The sequence below is a fragment of the Populus trichocarpa genome, chromosome 3 (assembly GCF_000002775.5).
Source record: "Populus trichocarpa isolate Nisqually-1 chromosome 3, P.trichocarpa_v4.1, whole genome shotgun sequence".
Classification (NCBI taxonomy): domain Eukaryota; kingdom Viridiplantae; phylum Streptophyta; class Magnoliopsida; order Malpighiales; family Salicaceae; genus Populus; species Populus trichocarpa.
Window position 1 is genome coordinate 20300786 of NC_037287.2, and position 23157 is coordinate 20323942.

Consider the following 23157-nt stretch of genomic DNA (forward strand, 5'->3'; position numbering starts at 1 on the left):
CTTTATCACATGTTATACCTTTAATTATCCCATGAATTCAATCATAATATTGGTATACATATTGTCATATATATTTCCATTTCCTATTAAATTACTTGGAAAAATCTTCTTCTTCTGAAATTTTATAGAAACCAAACCAAGTCCATTTTTACAACTGGTCTTTAACAATATATTCAAGCCCATATGTTTATGGCAGTACTCTTGTTCAGTCTCTCTCTTTTTCTCCTGGTTCCTGCGCCCGCCCTTCACGGCTACGATTGAATCTTTTCTCAACAAGAATATATCACCTAGCTAGCTCCAGATTTTCATTTCTTGATACATGCATCATTTTATTCTCTGTGATCGTTGGATTTGACCGGCTTTACATGGAGCAATACTTGAAAGAAAACTTTGTAGTTGATGCAAAGAGACCCTCCGAACAAGCTTTAAGAAGATGGAGATCTGCAGTTTCAGTCGTCAGGAATCCTCGCCGGAGGTTTCGAATGGTTGCTGATCTTGCCAAAAGAGCTGAAGCTGAAAGGAAACGTAAAAATCTCCAGGTCAGAAAACTTTATAGTGCCCCGCTGTTCAAGTTTTTGTGATCTTAATTCTTCGTGTTTTTCTTTTTCCTTTTTAAATATTATTTTATGAGTTTGATTTTTTTTTTGAAGACGTTAATGTTACTATCATAAATTAAGTTGTTGTTAACAAAATGACGGTTGAGTGTTGACTTGTAGCACATTTTTATTGACATTAACCTAATTCACACAAATTAATTATTCAACATTAATTAATTATTTATAGTACGTGTTTTTACCACTCTTATTATTAAATTCTTGGGTTTAAACCCTCGGCCTTCATCTTAATAGGGTTTATTCCCTATTAAGAGCTAGACATATAAGAAGATTTCGCAAATCTTTTAGGGTTCAAGTCTTTTTAATTAACATTCGAATGAAAAGAAATTGAGTCTGATTGATGCATGACAAAATGTTCCTATATGTTACTGTAAATAGTGAATAAATTTTATAGAAGAAGATGAATATCGTGCTAGTTTTATTATAAACCTTGAGGTATATCAACTCGCAAACAATCCAAAAAACAATTTCTGTAAAATCAGCATCATTGAAAGCAAGAATATTATTCAACACACACAGAGATGTGTCCCTTGCTTACCTCGAGATCATTTCTGAAAAAGTCATGGAAGTTTTGGGTTCGAGCTTTTTGTTGGTTGACTAGTATATGTTCACTAAGAAAAAGTGACCCTTCGCCGATATTTCTTTTCCTTTAATGGCACGGTGCTTACAAGAGGGAATGCCTTTGTTGACATATTCATGCATTGAAAGCTTTGATTTCTTATCACGGACTGGTAGTTGTTATATAGTCGTCAATTAGCATTAACGAACCCTAGGGGACGCTATGACTGTTATCGCTGGAAAGTCCGCGTTCAAACCTTTTAACGGTGGGGTGGGGGTTTGGAAATTTGGACGAACATTTCTCAATCTATTCATTTGATCAGATATGACTTCAGCATTCTTGTTAGGGATGTGTAACAATTACACCCCGGAACTATGATATAAACAGAAACGGTAAGAAATTGTTCATATGAACAACCGATTCAAAATAGCCATGAATTTTGATCTGATTACTGGGTTGGTTTGAATTTTACTAGTGTACAAAATTGAACTTGAGCTGAGCCTTTACAGATGTTACAAATTTATCCGCTGCTCTGATTCACCAAATTGCACTCCCAATGCTATCAAATTTGCCTTGGAAATTTCAAACTATTTTTTAGACTTTTTCTTTAATTTCAGATTTGAATTTTATTATTTTTCCTAATTGGTTGTTTCCTAGTTATTTACGAATGTCTCTTTTCATATTTGATGAGACTTTTGCCGAATAAAACTGTAGACTTGTACAACTTTGATTGTATTTTTATCTAGTCTTAGAGTTGATCAGACATGTGTCAAACACAACTTCATAGCTTTCTCCGCGTCAATCACTGTAAAAGTCATATGGATCTTAGGGAACCTCCCTCTCATGACACCAACATTTCTGGAGTTAACTGCTTGCTAAAGTTTCAGAGCTTAATTTGAATATGTATCCTTTTCACAGGTTAATTAGCTACTAACCTGTTCTAAGAAGATGAGATGAGAACGAGGGTATTCTTTAATTTCCTCTATTAATTAGTATAATCTGTTTTAAATAGCTGATAAAGAAGGCAGGTGAATATTCTTTTAAGAGATTGGAAGAGTAAACCAACGATATTCTTAGCTTTCTTGGAAACTTAACCCTAGCTAGTGCTAACCATGCAATATCCCCGTTTGGTCTCTGACGTTGAAATGAGGGCAAATGTCATGTTCAAAATTAATGACAGCTTGTCCTCGATCAGAAGGAAGAATATTAGGCAACGCGTACACCTCCATTTGTTTCTTAGCCAAACTGGATGCGCTTAGCAACTTGAATATATATATATATATATATATATATATATATATATATATATATATATATATCTTTTATTACTTGAATATGCTTTTTTGTGGTCACAAAAATGAAATTAGCTTTTCTTTATTATTAACATATATACCTTTCTGTACTTCAGATAATGAACAGCATTGTTTTAAAATCTAGACAGATAAGTTAATTTGAAACTCAATTAATATCTAGGGTTTAATTAAATTGATTTGAGTTAAAAAAAAACAAAAAATCAATCAATTTATCTAGTTAAAAATCCATGTTAACCTAATTAATCTAAAATTGTTCAAGATATCATTCCGTTGACTTTTTAAAAATAAAGATTTCTTGTTGAAATAAAAAACAATAATATAGAAAATATTTTTAAAACTTAGACTAGTTTTACTTATCGACCTAACTGATCCGGAGCTTGATTAGTCTAGATTGAAAAAAAAAAAAAACTTGATTGACTCCATTATAAATCTAGATTGACCGGTAGATCATTTAGTCAAAATCCAAGTACCAATTTAAAAAAATAAAAAATATATAGTTCTGATATTTTTTTTTATAAAAAAAAATCAGCTCAACTTCCATGTCAGGTTATTAAAACTATGATGGAGAGTGGAGTCGTCCCTTTTCATCCCACACACGTAGATATCATCAGTGCATGACTAAACTGATATAAACTTGGTTTTTGTTGAGACAAGACAGCTCCTAGCTCCTTTGAAAACATACAGAAGCAGGAGTACTGGATGACTAGTTCTTCAAAAATAATGACATCCATCCACAAAAATATTGTTTGATAGGTTAGTGAGACTGGCGGCCAAGGGTTTAACTCTGTGTCCGAGTTGTTACAGAAACCATTGCTAGCTTTGAAGGCACACAATACCAAGAAATTCTGCGAAAACTGGTAGTTTGTAAAGTTATCTTGTTCTTTCATCTATTGTTGGTTGATCTTGGACTAGTAGTTAGATTTGTGCCACTGTAGAAGAAAGAGTGTTGGCACTTCTGTTTGTCTCTTTATCTTACAGTTCCTTGAATTAACAAGCATCCTTGAATGTTTGGCCAGGAAAAGATACGGATAGCTCTTTATGTCAACAAGGCAGCATTGCATTTCATCGAGGGTATAATCTTTATTAGATGCAGTAACATTTTATTTATTCCAATTCTGTTTTCTTTCTGAATCATATGATTTTATCTGATACAGCTGCTAAAGTAGTTGAGCACAAGCTCTCAGACAATGTCAGGCAAACTGGTTTTGGCATTGGACCGGATGAACTAGCAGCGCTCGCTCGGTCCCATGATATCAATGACTTGGAATCTCATGGAGGAGTTGAGGGATTGGCCAGAGAAGTATCTGCTTCCTTGAATGATGGGGTTGTCTCGAGTGATATATCTCTTAGGCAAAATATATACGGCTTCAACCGATATGCTGAGAAACCTGCCAGATCTTTTTGGATGTTTGTATGGGATGCTTTGCATGATTTGACGTTAGTTATTCTGATGGTGTGTGCTGTGGTCTCCATTGGTGTTGGTATTGCAACTGACGGTTGGCCGAATGGAATGTATGATGGGGTGGGAATAGTAATATGCATTTTGCTAGTAGTGATGGTCACTGCAATCACTGACTACAAGCAGGCCTTGCAATTCAAGGTCCTGGACAAGGAGAAGAAGAATGTTATTGTTCAGGTTACCAGAGAAGGGATCAGACAGAAGGTTTCTATCTTCGATTTGGTGGTTGGAGATGTTGTTCATCTATCAATTGGAGATCTGGTTCCTGCAGATGGCATTCTTATATCAGGCCACAGCTTATCAGTTGATGAATCCAGCTTGTCAGGAGAGAGTGAGCTAGTGGACATAAATAAAAAGAGGCCCTTTCTTCTATCAGGTACCAAAATACAGGATGGGTCTGGTAAAATGCTGGTGACAGCAGTCGGTATGAGGACTGAATGGGGTACGTTGATGGTTCATCTGAGCGAAGTGGATCAAGATGAGACACCATTACAGGTGAAGCTTAATGGAGTTGCAACTATTATTGGGAAAATTGGTTTGGCTTTTGCTGTGATAACTTTTTTGGTTCTGCTGGTACGGTTTCTATTGGTGAAGGCAGACCACCATGAGATCACAAAATGGTCTAGTAGTGATGCTTTGAAGCTTCTAAATTTCTTTTCGATTTCTGTAACCATAATTGTTGTTGCAGTTCCTGAAGGGCTTCCATTAGCAGTGACACTTAGTCTTGCATTTGCAATGAAGAAACTAATGCACGATAGAGCACTGGTGAGGCATCTTTCCGCATGTGAAACAATGGGTTCTGTTTGTTGCATTTGCACAGATAAAACTGGAACATTGACTACAAATCATATGGTGGTGAACAAAATATGGATCTGTGAAGAAACAAAATCAATACAAACTAATAGCAATAAAGATTTATTAATGTCCTCTTTCTCAGAAAATGTGCATGGAATCCTTTTGCAATCTATATTTCAGAACACAGGATCAGAGGTAACCAAGGGAAAAGATGGAAGGGATAACATTTTGGGGACGCCGACGGAGACAGCAATATTAGAGTTTGGATTAATTTTAGGAGGCGAGTTTAAAACATATCATAACGAATCTGAGATAGTGAAAGTTGAGCCTTTCAACTCAGAAAAGAAGAAGATGTCTGTGCTTGTTTCTCTTCCTAACAACGGTGGGTTTCGAGCATTCTGCAAAGGTGCATCAGAAATAATTTTGAAAATGTGTGACAAGATGTTAACTGCTGATGGAAAAGCTGTGCCGCTATCTGAAAAGCAAAGACAGAAAATCACAGATGTCATAAATGGTTTTGCCTGTGAAGCTCTACGAACTCTATGCTTGGCTTTCAAGGATATGGAGAATACTTCTGGTGCAAATAGCATGCCTGACAATAACTATACATTAATCGCTGTCGTTGGAATTAAGGATCCTATACGCCCTGAGGTGAAGGAAGCTGTTAAGACTTGTTTAGATGCTGGAATTACTGTGCGTATGGTCACTGGTGACAATATCAACACTGCAAAAGCCATAGCTAGGGAATGTGGCATCTTGACAGATTATGGCCTGGTAATTGAAGGGGCAGATTTCCGTTGTAAGAGTCCTCAGGAGTTGGAGGAGATAATACCAAATCTTCAGGTCTTGAAACTTCTTCAAAGCTTCAATAACTTACTCTTAATCAAGTGTAAAACTTTCTAAAATGTTTAATCGGTAATGCAGGTTATGGCCCGATCATCACCTTCGGACAAGCATAAATTGGTGACTCAATTGAGGAGTGTATTTAAGGAAGTTGTGGCAGTGACTGGAGATGGTACTAATGATGCTCCAGCCTTGGCCGAGGCAGATATCGGACTTGCTATGGGCATAGCAGGAACAGAGGTTTGTTAATGTCCTGGCCCTCCTGGATTTTCCCTTTCTCATTCCCTTTGATGTCTGTTTTAGGTACTTCTATTAGGCAGTAACTCAGCATTTTTCTCCTATTTCCTGCAGGTTGCAAAAGAAAGTGCTGATGTTATTGTAATGGATGACAACTTTAAAACTATAGTGAATGTTGCAAGATGGGGTCGATCAGTTTATATTAACATTCAGAAGTTTGTTCAGTTCCAGTTAACAGTCAATGTTGCTGCTCTCATGATAAATTTCATTTCTGCGTGCATCTCTGGCTAGTTCCTTTGCATCCCTAACTTCTTAAGTTCTAAATGTTAGGCCTTAAGGACCAGTGCTTGGTGAAATAACAAACTGTTAACTTTTAATCAAAAGGATGCAGCATTGAGAATCTAGAGCAGTCAGTTCATTCAAAATTGTTGAAGGATAAGATTGTCTCTAAATTCTCCTTTCCAGGACGCTTGTTTTGCAGAACTATAACTGGATAATGTCTTTTGACTGATTTTTGTTGGATTTTGAACATGTGCACTTCTAGATACATGACTAAAAATGGTGAAATAATTTGCAGGCGATGAGCCATTGACCACTGTTCAGCTGCTTTGGGTGAACTTGATCATGGACACTCTTGGTGCGTTGGCATTGGCTACAGAACCTCCTCATGATGGACTGATGAAAAGACCTCCAATTGGTAGGAATGTAAACATAATCACCAAGACAATGTGGAGGAATATCATTGGACAAAGCATCTATCAAATAAGTGTCCTTGTCATCCTCCAGCTTGATGGGAAACATCTACTGAAGCTTTCTGATTCAGATGATACTAAAATCCTGAATACTTTCATATTTAATACCTTTGTGCTTTGCCAGGTACCATACTTTGATCTTCAATTTCTTCAGCACTACAACATCTCGTAGAAGTTTATCACTAAATATTCAACATATGTTCAGGTGTTCAATGAAATAAACAGCCGAGATATGGAGAAGATAAATGTGTTCAAAGGCATCTTTAGTAGCTGGATTTTCTTGGCTGTCATGTTCTCCACAGTTACTTTCCAGATTGTAATAGTTGAATTCTTGGGCACATATGCTAATACTGTGCCACTAAGGTGGGAATTATGGTTGGCCAGTGTCTTAATCGGAGCTGCAAGTTTAGTCATTTCTGTCATCCTGAAGTGCATTCCTGTTGGAACAAACAAAGATGACAACACTGCCAAGCATCACGACGGTTATGAGCCTCTTCCTAGTGGTCCAGATATGGCCTGAGAATATATGATGGATAAACTCATGAAGGGTCTAAAGCAGAATTCTGTAGGCAGCATGAAATGAAATCAGCAGCCAAAACCAAGCTGTATATAATATTGATGACGCTTGGTCTTATTTGCACTTTGCAGGTATAGCTTAAACACATATTTCCTTCTATTATTTGAAGCAAGGTCCTGTAAATGAAATGACAAACACCAATCCAACATTTTTCCAATACCTCAATCTTTGTTGTATTGCAGTTTGCTTAGATTGCCTGCTGAGATCATGGCAGATACGGCAAAAAATTGTATGTTTGGAGTAGGAAACTTGAGGGATTTGTTTACAAACACTGCAAGTTTGATTCATGAAAGATCATTGTGAGTTTCATTTTATCAAAATCGTGTCATTTATAGACGGATGAGAAAACAATAAATCTGCAATACAAAAACTGAAGGATTTGAACCCTTTATTATTATTATTATTATTATTTTTTCTTGAACCATTTGATTACTTGCTGAAATCATGTTGTTCAGTTGAGAAAGGAAGTTTGGAACAGACAGTAACTAGCATCTAAATACAGATGGGGAAAAGAAGAGTAATTTATTGACTGCAGCACCATGTTACATGACAACGTGCTATCATGTCTCCAGTAAAAATGGAACCATGCAGCTGTAGAACTTCATGGATGGTATTTTTCCCATACACTGCTGAATAATTGAAGATTAGGTTTCGATAATGATCAATCAACAGAAGTTACAAACTCTCCAATTAATTGTATCATCTCTCTATGCGTCTCTGTGTCTCGTTCTCTTCAAACATTTTATCAGACATCAAGTAGCTCACAAAACATTTATAAAGATTGGGGAAGTGCCAGCCCTGTCTGTGTTGGAATAAGAACCCAACCAATATGTGTCTAGTCTCTGGACATAACTTTGTCTTGCCATTGATGTAAAATCCTGCATTCTTTCCCCTTACTCATCAGACTTGCAAACCCAATCAGTGAACATACCTAAACACTGGTTTGTAGTTGAAACTATGTCTTCACAGAAAATGTGACGCTAGATAAAAGTCCCAAGAGTGTTAAACTAAGTTTTTTATCCCCTAATTACGCTTCCATGGCCAAGACCAGTTCATTTACATGTTCACCTACACTTCCATTTTCATCTCCACGACAAGATTCCATGACAAGGGCTTCCCAATCATCTGGACAGAACATCATCTGTCTCTTCTCCATCTCCTCCAGAACAAAGCAAGCACCATCAAGGTTTCCAGACTTCACAAGGCCAACAACCAAAGAACGGAATGTTTCAACACGTGGAAAATGCCCACTTGTCAACATTGCATTCAGAACCTTTAGACCTCCCTCAAAGTCCCCAACCCGGCAAAACCCATCAACCAGCATTCTGTAAGTAGCAGCATTGGCTTCACAACCTCCAACTTGCATTTCAAACAAAACTTCATAAGCATCAGCCGCTCTACCCTCCTTACAAAGATAATTGATCAATATATTGTAAGTGACAACATCCGGCTTCATATGCCTCTTCTTCATTTCATGAAGCACAGATTTTGCTTCGTCAATCTTCCCTCTCTTCCCAAGATCACTCATCAAAACACCAAAATTCACAACTGTAGGTTTACACCCTCTATATTCCATATCAAACATCATCTTTTTAGCCTCATTATGCTCACCTATCAAGCACGAACCTTCCATTAACAAAGCAAATGTAATCGCATTGGGACGTTTTCCTTTCTTAATCATATCCTCTAACAAACCCTTTGCTTTATCCAACTCACCATTTCTACACAAATACCCAATAAGACTATTATACGTCACAACACTCGGTTCCACTTTCCTCTCAAGCATTTCATCAAACACCTTGCTCGCTTGCTCCCACTCCCCCTTCTTGAGCCACCCTTTAATCATTACATTAAAAGCAACGGAATTCAAACGGAACCCCATTTCATAACCCTTATCAAACAACTCATTGGCCTCAAGAAACCAACCATTATCAACAAGAACATTAAGCAGACTATTCAAAGACTGAGATGTACGGACACAGTTAAACCGGGTCATTCTATTAAAAAGCTCAACAGCCTTATGGACCAATTGGGCTTTTCCGTAATGTTGAAACAAAGCAATGAAAATGGTTTCTTGACAATGAACATTCTTATCTTCTACATAACGAAGAACTTCCTCAACAGCGCCAAAATCCTGGCAACGTGCGAGTTTGTATAAGAGAGCAGCGTATGAAGGGTAGTCAGGCTTAAACCCCCTTTGGAGATACTCATGAAATAGAGTTAAAGCCTCAACTGGGTCTCGTGCTTCTTTCACATGGTTCACAAATGGTGCATCATTGCGATTTCTCGAGCTTGTTTTGTGACCCTTTCTTCGATGTCTTGGTTTGGCTTTGGGTTTGTTGAAGGGGAGAGTTCTGTACTGTTGAAAAAAAGTGTGACGCCAGAAATGGTGGGTTTTGGTTGGGTTTGAGAGGATCATTGCTTTTAGTTGGATCAAAATCCATCAGGACAAAGAGTTGTTTTCTTGGCCCTTTTTTCCATTGATTCTAAAACTGCAATTCCTGTTCTGTTTTTCTGATGGAAGACAGGGTGTGTTTATTCCGCAGTGTGATAATAATTATTTTGTAAAATATTTTTTTATTAATTTTTTTTTTTTTATATTAACGTATCAAAATAAAAAAAAAATTGTTTGCAAATTAGTGTTTCCTTTATTACATATAAAATTTGAAAGAAAAAACTTTCGTCCTATATTATTCCGAAATTTTAAATTACATTTCTTTTTCATTTTTATAGAATCAATTCATCGTCTAACACTATGCTATTCTCTCCCCTGAAATCTTGTTCGATTGTGTGTGTATGTATACAAAGAGAGAGAGAAATGAACAGTAATAATTAAATTAAACATGAGATTAATGAATTTTAATAGCAATATTTGGCACCATAAACGATGGGAACAGAAGTCGAAAGAAAGGGAAATCTTAATAGTAATAAATTAAACTCGTTGATTAAGTCCTCCCAGATTCATGCATGTACTAGTTTTCTTATAAAGAATAAACCTTTAAAATAGTTTTTTCTTTTCTTTTCTACAGTGATATTAATGACAGAAAGAGTTGTGGAAGGTAGAATAATTCCCGCTGTGTAATGTGAAATATGATCAGTGATGGAAAGTTCTCTTCCTGCATCAAAGCAAACACCACACACAGCACCTATTTAAGGTTTGACAAGCACGCAGTGAAACCATAGAAATTCACAAACTACGTACAAAGATTATGCACGCCAAGCCCTCGTCAGCTTATTATGTGAATTTGCTAGGCATAAATGTTAATGGGGTCAAGCTCAACATCTGATCTTGCCATTGAAAAAGATGGTGGAGGTGGATGTGTCATAGACTGTGGTACCCTGGCAACATTGCTTGTCAAGCCTATTTTTGATACACTACACACAGCTTTGGCAGATCATTTGTCAAGCAATCAAAACCTGAAGAGACGTATCATTCACAAGCTGCACAAGGATCTTTGCTGTGAAGAACTATCGGATGATGGCCATTGCGAGAACCTTCCTGTTGTTACTTTCCATTTCGAGAATGCTGGCCTTGATGTTAAACCTGAAGCTGTCTTCATGTTTCGTGAGTTTGAGGGCAAAATTCTTTTCTGCTTGTCAATGCTTTCTGATGATTCCAATACCATAATTGGTGCTTATCAGCAAATGGAGCAAAAGTTTGTGTATGATACAAAAGCTCAAGTGCTGGGTTTTGGTCTAGAGGATTGTGAGAAGAATGGTTGATCTAGATTGTCTTTTTCTATGTTCCATATCCGTATAGTGATCACTATATACTCCTATAGAAGTAAAAATCTCATCTAAGCACGAATTGGGAAGGGATTTTTTTATCTATACATTCTTTAACATAGAAATTCTCTCTCAATTCTAGTTTCAGTTTCGAGTCTCAAACCACTCATATATTATAATTATTATAACTACTATATTAGAATCGTATAAACAATATATAACGAAATAATATAAAATTCCATGTTATATATATATAAATAACATATGCTATGCATGTGTGCATAAATAAAAAAAAAAAACTAAATATTATTTATTAACTCGAGTTTCATTCATTCAAAAAGGTTATTTATGATACTATATATGACATAATTAAATTAAATAGTGTCAAATAGTTAACAAAGCTTTTTATCCATGTAAATCACATATGATAGGAACTTATGTGCCACACATGATCATTACTTCATAATATAAACATAAAAGAAATAAGATCGAAGAAGAGGAAGAGGAATTTTGGCGTTATAGAACAAGTTTCTTTCATGGTGTCAGCTTTGTAGCTAATCAAAGAAGAGAGGGACAATGACAGGGGATCCCTCTGGCAATATATGGAGGGGGAAATCAGCAATCTCATCAATAATGTAGCTGATAGAAAATTTTGATTAATCTATACTTTTGAATTTGAGCATAGAAAATTGTAGCTTCTTGTGATGTTAAGTTCCCTATCAGACTTGTTCACGAAATGTAGAATATCGGATGACGCAACCTAAGGTTATTGGTGCCCCCAAGTCGAGAGAAGGCGGTTTAGACTTAGACTGCCTCTTATGAACATTTATATATTATTATTTTTTTCAAAAGGCAAGTTGAAACTTAAAAACAAACCTCAAGTTGCCTTTATAGGATCTCGTCATGCTTACCTGAGAATGTTCGAATCCCAATAGGCCCAACTACACTTGGCTCAACGTTGTTGTAACCCCAATGTTAGGCCCAGGTACTCGGTTGGGCTGCCTGTAGAAAACTCGACGGGCAAAGCAGTGACACTAATACTTGATGTATGTTTTTTTCATTATGACGAAATTATAAATCTTGTCGACTATGATTCCAAGTTTTTTCCCCCAAGTTAAAATGAATCAATCTGTTCTATATTTGATCACAATTTTTGATAAGTATTATAAGTTATTTTCATGTATTTAATCGTTACATAATACATATCTCATCAACATATGATAGTGAAACCATGCAAAGATCGATTTCTATTCGTGTAGAAATCTCTCTCTTATTTAACTGTTAGAAAATCAAAAAATATAAATAAATATAGAATTTTTATATTTATAAATTGTAGTGAATTGTTTTGATTGAATATATCTTTGAAATATTTATCATTAACCACAAATGAAAATATTCTCTCAGTATATATATATATATAAGTCTTTTATTTCTAAGCTCAAATCACTCAGAGCCTTTTTGTCTGCAATGGAGTTAGTGCCCTAGGCATAATCAAACAATATAATTCATAAAACTGTGTTTAGGTGCCTGATTTCCTAACATGCACACTATAGTCTTGTCTTTACAATTTGTTTCTAATGGTGGTAGTATGGCAGACAGGTTCCAAGGTGGAGAATGGTGTCGGAAATGATCTAGGTACTCGGTTATTGGAACTGTAATAGAAGAAACAAAGGGAGGTTGAAGGAAACAGTTGTTCACTTCGATTAATTTTGGGATTTTCAAGGCTACTAAGAAGACATTTTTTGTATTTTATCCTGCAGTAGAAAACACCGTAGTCATCTACTTAATGATAGTTTTAGTAACTTAATTAGTAGCCTAGTATGATCATTGTTGCTTTTGTATATTGCCCAGCTGCCTAATTAGTAGATAGAATTAAATTTCGAGACTCAACTCAGGTTGATCAATACAAGACGTAGATCACTAATCAATAGAATCAATCAGGTTAACTTGGATTTTGATCAGATTTGTAACATGATTAATATTTTTTATTGTATTTTATTTTTAGATCGGTTAAAATTACAGATTAACTTGTGGAGTCGGTCTAAATTTTAAAAAAATGGATATAATTGCTTTAATGAAGTGTGGCTAGAATGGTCATCAAGTTGATATGGGATTATGCTATAATCAAGGTATACATGACTGGAACTTATGACCAACAGGTGATTACTTAATTCATAATTAATACATTAAAAATAACATGAAATTTTGGCACTAATAAAGAAGTTTCTTTCACATTACTAACTTTGTAGCTATCAATGGAAGAAGAGACCGATAATGACAGGGCATCCCACTAGTAATAGAGAGGAAGAAAATCTCAATTATTTGAAGTGATGGAATATTTTGGCTAATCAAGAATTGGATTTGGGCCTCAAACCCAAACAAGACACTATCACCGAGTTTTTTCTTCAGGAATTCTTGACATGACCCCTTGTGGTTTAATTAGGTGAAAATCAATTGCAAACTTCACTTTCATTATTTACTTATTACAAAACTTCATAATGCTTCAGTCTAATCATGAACTCATGTATAGTCTAGTAAGATAATTTTTTATATGTAATTTAGATTATTTTCATACATTAATTTTTAATAAAAAAATATTTATATTAGATTAGATAAGATAAGATGTAAGAGCTTTACTTGAATGTTGCTTGATATTATTTTTTTCTCTTTTAAATATTTGTTAAAGTGTGTTTTTTATGATTTTTATATAATAAAATCAAAAGCATGTAATAAAATATTAATTTAATATCTTTTTAAATAAAAAGACTTTAAACTGCATTGTTAAATATATATTTGAAATATTGTATGGGAATTTTTTGTTTTATTTTATAGTTTGATCTATTTCGCATCATCACGAGAAGCTCAACCATCACGTATAGGTAATTGATGCTATACATCAAGCTATTTTTATTATTTTTTATAATAAAACTTGTTGTAAAGATAAAAAAAAAAAAAAAAAAAAAAAACAAGAATCCACTAGGGTTGATAATTTCCACTCTCCACCAATAATGCCATAGGGATTCATGAAAAGATTTTCCCACATGTCTAATGACTAAGTTCAAAGTTCAAGACAAATCATGGAGCAAAATTCAACAAAACCTCCATGGGAAAGTCTCAAACATTGTCTTCAAACACTTAACCTCAAGTAAAATAGAAAGGGTCGTGGCCTCCCATTATGAAAAAGAGTCGTAAACTATAATATCTCCATTAAACTAATGTCAGTGGATTGCATCCTGTGTATATTGATATACAAGTCTCCATCAATTTGACCAAGATTATGCAATGCTATCCTTTTATGGTTTCTAGTCAATGATTAGAGAAACCCTAATCATATAACTTCATCATAACAACACCACAGCACCGAATAGTAATGGAGCAGCCTCCACCATTCACTGAGCATTGAGCATCAATCTGTCATAGCTAGTACAGACCTGCTTGTAGCAAAACGAGCATGGTTCTTCCCTGTTTTATCTAGGGCTAACATGCATGCATTTAGCCCGTTTAGCAACGTGCTGGCCGTGCATTTGATAAAAATGTGAATTTGTTTTGTTAAAAATTAGTTTTTTTATATAATTTTAAATTGTTTTGATGTGTTATATTAAAAATATAAAATATATATTATTTTAATATATTTACGAGTAAAAAACACTTTGAAAAACAACCGTTATCACAATAATAATTTTTTCTAAATTTGGATTTGAAGTTAAAAATTTATATTTTTAGACTCGTTAGAATTAATTTATCTTCTTATTATATATTGTAGGGCATTTGTTGTCTAATTAAGAAGTTATGAAAAGGTATATAGAAGAAAATATGAATATACAAGGACATATGAGAATGAAAGATTCTTAAAAGTTAATATAAAATAAAACACCTAATATACTATATTATATTTAAAATACGTACAAACATAATTAAATAAATGAAAATTAAAATAAGATATATAAAAAATATAAATTTCTCCAAATTTGACCTCATCAGGTATATACCCGGTCAAAGCTCTGAAATTATCATTTTTAAAATAAAAATAAAAAACTTAAATTTCACCCAATACAAGGGAAAAAGAGGGGGAAATAGATTTTGTGTATATCCGATGATATAACCACTTGAAACTCTCGACCGTCCCAACTTGTTAGTAAAATAATATTTTTTTATAACTAAATTATTATATTTTTATATTTTATTGTGCACATCCATTTCTCGTTCTTATACGTACATAAATATATAAAAAAATACTACAAAGAATATTAAAAAAAAAAAAACTCGTACTAAACCGGAGAAGAAAATGGATCTACCGTCTGATCATCTACCATCCACAACACCATCTGATCCATTTCCATTTCCATCTCCATCTCCATCTCCAAGTTCAATTCATTGCCCAATGAGCAGAAGGGATCAGATCCCTGCCATTGTTAACAACAACAACAACAAGACTGGTTGTCTTTTATCCATAAAAGCTGCCTGCTTCCCTTCAAGCTTGCTTGGCTACGCAGTGCTCTTGTAATGTAATTTTTTTTTGTGTTTTTTTTTTAAAAAATTTATTTGAAAACATATTAAAAGAATTCATTGTTTAAATTGTGAATTAAAGTTATCTCACTTTCGAAGACTGTTTAAATTGTGTTTTTGCGTTAAAAAGCACAAAATATCTTTTTTTGATGTGAAACGTAATTCACACGAACAAAGCCTCCATCCCACTTTCTCCATTTATTGCAGAATCAAACTCAGATACCCAGTAAAAAAAAATACAAACACAGACACATGCACGTAGTAAAAGAAACTGTAAAAATAAAATTGACAAGAACAACGACAACACAAGTGAACACAAACTCCAAGAGATTCCTGCAAATCAGTACACTTTTGTCATACGAGTGGCTATTATATCACTTCTGCTTTTCCTTCATTACATCTATGTCTGTTATCTATGGTCTGCGTCCTTTTCTGTCAGCAACGAGGCCCTACGAGCAATAAGAGAGTAAAAAAGGAAGCAGAACTCTGTACCCTCTTTTCTTTTTTTATTTTAACAGTAAAGTTATTTTTCAGCAATTTCTTAAACATTGCCGTAATCTTTTTTTATAGCTATGATGATTGATACATGCCATTATTTCCTTTTTCTGTCTCCTTTTTTTTCCATAGATAGTACTTGTAGCCTACAATATGAAGTTAGTCTTTCATGAGCTTAGTGTTGTAGTATGTGAATTTTAATCTCTAGGTCTATTGATGGCATTATTTTATTATGGTATGTAACTTATCATAGAATGAACCTAAATTATAGCATGGTGAACAGGTCCATCCACTAAGCATGAGTTAATTGTATTCGCTTAATCTTGCGATCATGAATATTCCAGTATTATTTTTTTAATATCAATACCACATCTTTCAAATTTGATCAGAAATAAATTTTTCATATTAAGATAAAAAAGTTTTAAGAATTTGTTTTTTTACCCTAGAATATGAGATTTAAAACCCACCATTAAGAGAGAATTTTTTTGACAAGTTAGGTTCTTACTAAACATTTTTCTATTTAAGAACATTATGTTAGATATATTTTTTCTTTTCTATGAAATTTTTTAAGAATCACCGTAATATCAGATGCAACAAAAATAACATGTTTTTTAAGCTATAATTTTCAAACTCAACCAAACAGGTTGATTTATGAAATCTGAAATTTGAAATTTGACACAAGTTAAATTTCAAGTTAAATTAAAAAAAAATATTAACCTAATAAAACCTGATTAATTCAATCATGGTTTTAGTGATTCGGTTATCTAAGTTAACTTAAAGAAAATTAAAGAAAGTATTGAAAAAATATTGTAGCAAATATAATAGAATTGAATTAATCCCAAAGATTTACAGCCTTTTTTACGCTTTAAACTTAACCACGAGTAAAACGGGATGGAGCATGAGAGGATTGAGAAGGTGTGTAAGCTATACTAGCTAGTATATGAGAGAGAGAGAGAGAGAGAGAGACATCATCATCATCACATGGCATGGGGGGTGGTGGGGACCCACAAACAAGCTGGCACAATAACATACGAAAATAAAAGAAGGGAAGCATCCACATGCATCGTCAGCATCCCATGTGATGTTATCCCTTCCGGCTCCCTTTATCTTTTCTTCCTTTCCCCTCCATGGATGGCGAAACTTAAAGCCAGACCCCACTTCGATAATACTTCGATAATAAATAAATAACAGGAAACATATTTGTAGTATTAGTAGTAACAAGGTGACAAATGATAATTCGATCTCCTTGCAATAAGGCAAAAAGGACAGTAGATAGGGGGAGAGAGAGGGAGGGGGGGAGAGAGATCCATTTTTCAGATTTCAAATCCCACTTTTTTCCCCCTTTTTTTCTCTTTATGATCATGATGTTTCTTGGGGTTTTGCTAAGTTTTAATCCCTCCGCAATCTGTGTCGAAAGGGTTTGAGACTGTGTATAAGGTTTTACTCACTAGCTTTAAATATAGAATACATAATGGGTATAAAATACCGGTTAAATTGTGCTATTAGCATGTAAAATGCAAGGAGATAGTGAAATGATATAAGAGGAGAAACATTTGGCCAAATAGTATTTTTTTTTATGTTACAATTGTAAACTGAGAAATCAATTAATTGTTCAACCATGACAAAATCTGAATTGATATCGTAGTTCAAAGTCGCGATATTTATTTAAATTTAGGACTAAATGCTTAATCTATTCGTTAAAACTGTCAATTGATTTATTAAACTGGTCGACCGTTTCGCAAGAAAAATCACAAAACAGCCAAAATCAAAGCTCTAGAGTGAGAATTTTGAAATCTAAAGATCTAATGGTAAGAGTAGTGATTCCATAGTTATTTAAAGGAAAACGATCTTCGAAAACTCCTGTAAAAATTTAAATGCGATCCAACGATAGAATCAAAAGTTATGGTCGTTTTGAGCCATCATACCTTCTTCTTACCCTAGACTTGTTTAATTAATCCATAAATATATCGGCTAGGCCATTTATATAATTTTTCCAGGACAGATCCTTGTTTAGTTATAATAGAATCACATCTGACTGCTCATAATTACTCGTGAGAATTGCTACATAAACAATAACTTTTAAATAACACATTTCAGAAGTATGAGAAGGTAAAAAAATACTATTTCACTAAATATTTTTCAAATAATATCATTCTATCAAAACTTTTAATTTATTAAGCTAATGTTTTTGAAAAGAAATCCGAAAATACCATGCGGTTCTTGAAAGTGAGGTGGAGTAACCAAAATCTAAATCCTTGCCTCACTTTTTTTTGCTCCCAGTTTTCCCCTTACGGATAATTAGCTGCTCATTACATGTGTACTTGTTTTTTCACTAGAAGAACCTCTGAATTAGTGGCTGGTTTTCTTTTTTAATATTTTGATATATTTTATTATTTTTCAATCAAGCTTTTTTCTAAATAAAAATCAAATTAATTTTTTGTCCAACTAGCACTGAGAATATATTATACATTTTAATTGATTATAACATTTTAAGTGGAATTAATTGTGGAAGGAATGAAAATGGAGAGAAAGTTAAGAGAAAAGTCGTAGAACTGTAGTTCCAGAAGGGGAACAGTGTCAGCCCTATTTTCATTCACATAGTCATAGATATAGATAAGTAGTATATAGATTCTCTGATCTCTGGGGTTCAGCTTTCTGCTGTACAAAGATTTTTGATTATACCCTAAAAACATCACAAGAGCTAACACTAAATATAGGCTTTGTTTCTTCTAGGGAAGACAGGAGTGGTGAAAAAAAGGGGGGAAGGGAAGGGAAAGAAATTTTGTAGTTCCATAAAGTTACAACTTACAACTACACATTGTGTGACTCTTCTTTTTCTTTGCTTTCTTTACCTGTGGTCCAACTTACTTCAACTACTGAAATGAGTGACGAAAATAGTGCAACAAAGAAAGGAATGGCTGACCCACTTCCTCTACTGGCCTTTCACGTATGCAATTTGTATGGTAGTAAGTAGTATAGTATCGATGATGATGACGGTAGCAAGAGGTGGTAAAGGTAGCTAGTAGCACTGCTAGTGGTGGCGATGGCTCAATCTCTCTACATAATCTTTGATGTGAGTTTTTGTTTGGTTACACTTCTCAATCTTCCTGTAAATTTATACAGCAGAAAAAGCCAAAGCAAAACCAACCAAATCCCATTAAGAATACACATCACATTTTGTATGTATATAAAGCAAGCAAGAGAAAATATTTCAAGGAATCCAAAGTTTCAATAGTTTACCTATAAGCATAGCAAAGCTAAATTCCAACGGGACAGGTAGGTCCATCTGTGCTGGCATACATCCCAATTGCTCCATGCCCAGATGAAAACCTAAAGTAAGATCCAAATATTGTCACAAACTCGTCACCTTGTCTTTTAAGATTTTTTTTAAGGGTAAATTTGAATAATTTACCTAGGGATTTGGCAATTGAAGGATTTGAAGGATGCCATTTCCAGTGAAGAATTAGGAGAGATTAGACTTGAGGGGACCAAATTATTGTTAGCAGAAGTTGAAGTTGGGATGCTAGCATCCTTCTCACGGGCCTCAGTAAGTCCATTGATGAAGGCAGAGTAATAGTCCCCGGTGCCTTTTGTTGGAGATGCAAAGGGACTGTCAGGGAGGTTGTGCTCCAAACTGACATCAAAAATAAGATTCAGAAATACAAAATCTACCTAAATTGGAATGTTTCCAGAAATTTAGACCAATGGACCAAAACAGGAATTAGATACAAATCTGATGCAAAGGTATGGTGGTTACCATTTTAGGCCAGTTTATTGTCTATAGCTAAATGCCAAAAGGTTGGTTTATACCTTTCTTGTAAATCACTGTCTTCACCATGGGAGCTCTCTTTTCCACTGCCGTTCTCTTCACTGCTAGTATATTCTTTACCAGAAGTAGCATTTGATATCTGTTTTTCAGGCGGGGCAGTCACTGACGTGGCTGGCATTGAGCTAGAACAATTCTCTGAAACAAAACAATCCAAAGTTAGGTTGTAAAGCTCAATTTTCACCTGTATAGAGTAGAGTAACAAAGAGACAGCCATACCCTGTGGAACTTCGGTGCTGCTGTGGAGTGGAGGGAAGGCAAGAGAGTGATTGAAAATATTGGGAGAGTGAGTAGGAGAGGGGACAGGGCTGCCATTGGAAAGAGCCCTGTGATGATGTTTCTTGACATCAAGAAGCTGCAAGCTCATTAATCTTCTACTTTGAAGCTCAAGGGCTTGCTGCAAATCAGCTTGCTCCTCTAGCTTCCTCCTCCACAGCATGTCTTGAGTATTGTAAAACATTCTTGCACCTAGAATTAAAGAAAGATAAATTGATTTAAGTAACAATATGTGAAGTACAAAACATAAGTGTTGGTTGTTTTGGTTATTGCATGATTACCAAGCTGGAGATCAAAGGGATCTCTTGAATCAAGACCAGTAGGAGTACCGCAAGGTGAGAACTCACCCCTCTCAACTTGTTGCTGCTGTTGCTTCCTGCAAACAACAGACTCGAATAAGCAAAACGAGCTTCAAAAAAGCTTATAGAAATCTGAAGTTAAGTAGAAAGTGTGAGAGAATGCCTGTACTTGTCTGGGACTTTGCCTTTCTCTTTGTATGGCTTAACAAGCACCCTTGCATCACAAACAAAATGAGGATTCCCTTTGGCCAAGATTATCTTCACCGTCTCTGGATAAACAAAGGTAACAAATCCAAACATCCTCTTCTGCTGATAAGGAATCCTCACATCTTGCACTGGCCCATAAATACTTCAAACAACAAAATCAAAATAGTTAAGCAAAGAACTTCTCTGATTTCACCAAGTTCAGCTTGCACAAAAACAAGTTGAAAAAATTAACCTGAAATAATTTGACACGTCTTCCTCTCTAAAAGTGCTATCCGCTGGGAAAGTCAAGTAGATCTGCCTTGAAGCAGGATTAACCAAATCATTCCTGTCAAGCCTAGATCTTCCAAATTTGTGCATGTCCTCCCCCATCATCAAAGCAGTAGCGGCAGCCCTGCAAGGAAAAAAAGAAATGGAGCTCACCACACAACTTACACAAAACAAAAAACAATGAACGTAATTTTTTTAAAAGAAAATACTCTAGTACCTCTGGCTATCATTTTGCTGCTGTTGAAGAAGAAAGTTCATGCTTTTAGGAGAGTAAGGAAAAGAAGCAGCAGAGCCACTCATGAGCTGAGAAGCAGCAGCTAACCTTTGCTGGTGAGCAGACTTAGATCTAAGCAACTCATGGCACTGGTCCATCATATCAATCTTGTTGTTGCCATTGGGTGAACTGACAACACCTGCACCATCTAGTTCTCCAAGCCCACCATGAACAAACCTACAATTACTTCCATTCTTACAGTACCCTCTAGCAAAGTAAAGACATGGTCTCCATCCAAACCCTGAATTTGGATCCTCAGACCCCAAAACATCACTGACAGAGCAGCTCCTTCTGTGCACAGACCCACCCCAGTAAGAAGGAAACATCATAGAATCACTAGCACCAGTTGGACTTGATAGAGCATCAAGTTGAGGGTAAAAAAGATCTGAACTTTTTGGACCGAGATTTTGTGAATTATCATTTAAGAATGAAAGCTGGTCTTGGAGCTGAAACTCATCCATCAAATCAGACTCTCCACCTCTTACTCCATTAGCATAGAAAGGCACTGAAGCAGGATTGAGTGAGCTATCATTAGGACTAATCATCAAGTCATCTGGGTTTGGAAGGTCACTCCAAGAAGAAGAATTATTTGATGAAGGGTTTGGGATAGCAAGTGAAGGTGGGATATTAAACCCAAGTCTTGAAGTTGAAGAACTATTTTGTCTAGAGATGGCTATTGGGTTGCTTGAGTAAAGATGAGAAGGAGAGGAAGGACTTGTAGAAAGGTTTGTCGGAGAGCTTAGTCCTAGTTCTTTCCTGGCTTTAAGGATCACTGAGTGAACAAGTGCTTCTGGTCCAAAAGCTAACCTAATCATTTCCTTTTCACCATGGTCTTGAATCAAAAGAAGACCCATGATCTTTGAAGCATTTTCTGGGTCTAGATTTTGGATTCTTGAGAAAACTATTCTTGTTGCTTCATAAGCATCCATGGTAGTAGTGGTAGTAGTTGTGAATAGAGAGTTTGGTACTATGTTTCACACCAAACCCCACCTCTCTTACAACACCTTGTTGTTGTAGAAGTAGTTCCTTTGTCTATCTATGCTAATAGAGACTTGTTTTCTCTCTTTTCCTTGATTTGTGAGAGAGTAAGTTTCGTGTTTTTGTTTTGTGTGCTCTCTTTTACAAGTAAAACTTCTTTCTCAACCACAAACCCTACCTACCAACTAGAAAGAAAGAGTGTCAGTAGCAGCTAGCAGAGTGGTGGTGGTGGTGGTGGTGGTAGCAGAGCAATTTTCTTTCCCCCATTCCTGCAAAACCCAAGAAAAGTAAGGTAAAGAGAAAGAAGACACAAAAAAGAAAGCTTTCAAAAGGAGAGTATTCTCGTGTGGTTGATGGCAGTGGCAGTTGCCTTTGTTAAAAGCAAAAGAAAGGAGAAAAGGAAGTAAAGAAAATAATTAGTAGTTGAATTTCTCTATAAAGCAAAACCAAGAATGCCAAAGACACAGTCACAAAAGAAGAAGTGTGTTGTAGCTAGCAGGCACCTATTACTATTAGCAAGAAGATGTCATAACTCTTATTCTTTCTTTTCCAAATTAATATTGATAGACTCAGCTATAGTCAAGACAGTACAGCTTGCCCATGAAAGAAAAGGAAGGATCTTTTTCTATATTTTAACTCTTTTCTTTCTTACCTGTCCCTAATAATTTAACACTCTATGTCTGTGTGATCCTCTCTCCCTAATGGGTTCCCTTCTTTCTTTCTTTTTCCCTCTCAAACTTGCTACAAAAGCCAAACCACCGCCTTGTTACTAGGATGGTTGGCAGGAGCTAGTAGCAGCAGCAGGGAAACCATCAATTGCTTCAGTGGACGCAGCTACTGCTGGTGTTATGGGTTCTGGCTAATAATAAACAGTCAAACCTCTCTTTTTTTCAATGTAGAACACTATCTTACAATTACCTCTCTAGCAATTTCTCTGTCTAGACACTGTCTCTCTGTCTCTTTCTTTCCTTATCTCTCTCCTTTGAAGTTTATAAACACAAGGACCGGTAAGGGTGGCAGTGATTAAGAGAGTGGTGGGGGGAGTAGGAGGGGAAGGGAGGGTGAGTTCGTGTGGGAAGTTGGGTCTTTTGGGTGTTTTTAGTGGATCCAGATCTGTGCTTCAAATAATGCACGTTCTTGCCCTAAACCCCTGA

General features: G+C 35.4%; 3 protein-coding genes across 8 annotated transcripts; 1 reads left to right on the forward strand and 2 right to left on the reverse strand.

Moving 5' to 3' along the window:
* The first annotated feature begins 94 nt into the window (after positions 1-94).
* LOC7460210 (calcium-transporting ATPase 4, plasma membrane-type) lies at positions 95-7570 on the forward strand. Of its 3 annotated transcripts, none has more exons than XM_024597559.2 (8): positions 95-539; positions 3503-3557; positions 3641-4710; positions 4921-5583; positions 5665-5823; positions 5935-6106; positions 6398-6696; positions 6778-7570. In XM_024597559.2, exons 1-8 carry the CDS (start codon positions 366-368, stop codon positions 7090-7092), a joined length of 2907 nt encoding a protein of 968 aa, XP_024453327.2. In that variant the 5' UTR covers positions 95-365; the 3' UTR covers positions 7093-7570. The 3 variants fall into 3 exon arrangements, 2 of the variants coding, with proteins under 2 accessions (XP_024453327.2, XP_024453326.2); XR_002980949.2 differs by having other exon boundaries at positions 96-539; positions 3641-5583; positions 6778-7220; positions 7332-7570; XM_024597558.2 differs by having other exon boundaries at positions 96-539; positions 3641-5583.
* A 76-nt stretch (positions 7571-7646) lies between these two features.
* Positions 7647-9694, reverse strand: LOC7462764 (pentatricopeptide repeat-containing protein At1g07740, mitochondrial). Its single transcript, XM_002303863.4, has one exon. It carries the CDS (start codon positions 9566-9568, stop codon positions 8177-8179), a length of 1392 nt encoding a protein of 463 aa, XP_002303899.3. The 5' UTR covers positions 9569-9694; the 3' UTR covers positions 7647-8176.
* Positions 9695-18408: 8714 nt separating this feature from the next.
* On the reverse strand, positions 18409-23157 carry LOC7460208 (zinc finger CCCH domain-containing protein 53). Of its 4 annotated transcripts, none has more exons than XM_024596716.2 (10): positions 22922-23157; positions 20969-22272; positions 20717-20875; positions 20441-20626; positions 20260-20354; positions 19922-20170; positions 19687-19840; positions 19289-19510; positions 19117-19206; positions 18409-18983 (listed from the first exon to the last, which is right to left on the reverse strand). In XM_024596716.2, the coding sequence occupies exons 2-9, from the start codon at positions 21952-21954 to the stop codon at positions 19134-19136; spliced, it is 2124 nt and encodes a 707-aa protein (XP_024452484.2). In that variant the 5' UTR covers positions 21955-22272; positions 22922-23157; the 3' UTR covers positions 18409-18983; positions 19117-19133. The 4 variants fall into 4 exon arrangements, with proteins under 4 accessions (XP_024452484.2, XP_002303898.4, XP_024452483.2 ...); XM_002303862.4 differs by having other exon boundaries at positions 20447-20626; positions 22656-23157; XM_024596715.2 differs by having other exon boundaries at positions 22656-23157.

What these genes read in the sequence shown, in the direction of transcription:
- LOC7460210 (XM_024597558.2), top strand. Translation starts at nt 366, where the DNA reads ATGGAGCAATACTTGAAAGAAAACTTTGTAGTTGATGCAAAGAGACCC. An exon ending in AGCATTGCATTTCATCGAGG is followed by an intron (nt 3,558 to 3,640) that starts GTATAATCTTTA and finishes TATCTGATACAG; the next exon opens with CTGCTAAAGTAGTTGAGCAC. An exon ending in ATACCTTTGTGCTTTGCCAG is followed by an intron (nt 6,697 to 6,777) that starts GTACCATACTTT and finishes ACATATGTTCAG; the next exon opens with GTGTTCAATGAAATAAACAG.
- LOC7462764 (XM_002303863.4), bottom strand. Translation starts at nt 9,568, where the DNA reads ATGATCCTCTCAAACCCAACCAAAACCCACCATTTCTGGCGTCACACT.
- LOC7460208 (XM_024596716.2), bottom strand. Translation starts at nt 21,954, where the DNA reads ATGGATGCTTATGAAGCAACAAGAATAGTTTTCTCAAGAATCCAAAAT. An exon ending in AAAGTCCCAGACAAGTACAG is followed by an intron (nt 20,355 to 20,440) that starts GCATTCTCTCAC and finishes TGTTGTTTGCAG; the next exon opens with GAAGCAACAGCAGCAACAAG. An exon ending in TTCAATTGCCAAATCCCTAG is followed by an intron (nt 19,207 to 19,288) that starts GTAAATTATTCA and finishes ATCTTACTTTAG; the next exon opens with GTTTTCATCTGGGCATGGAG.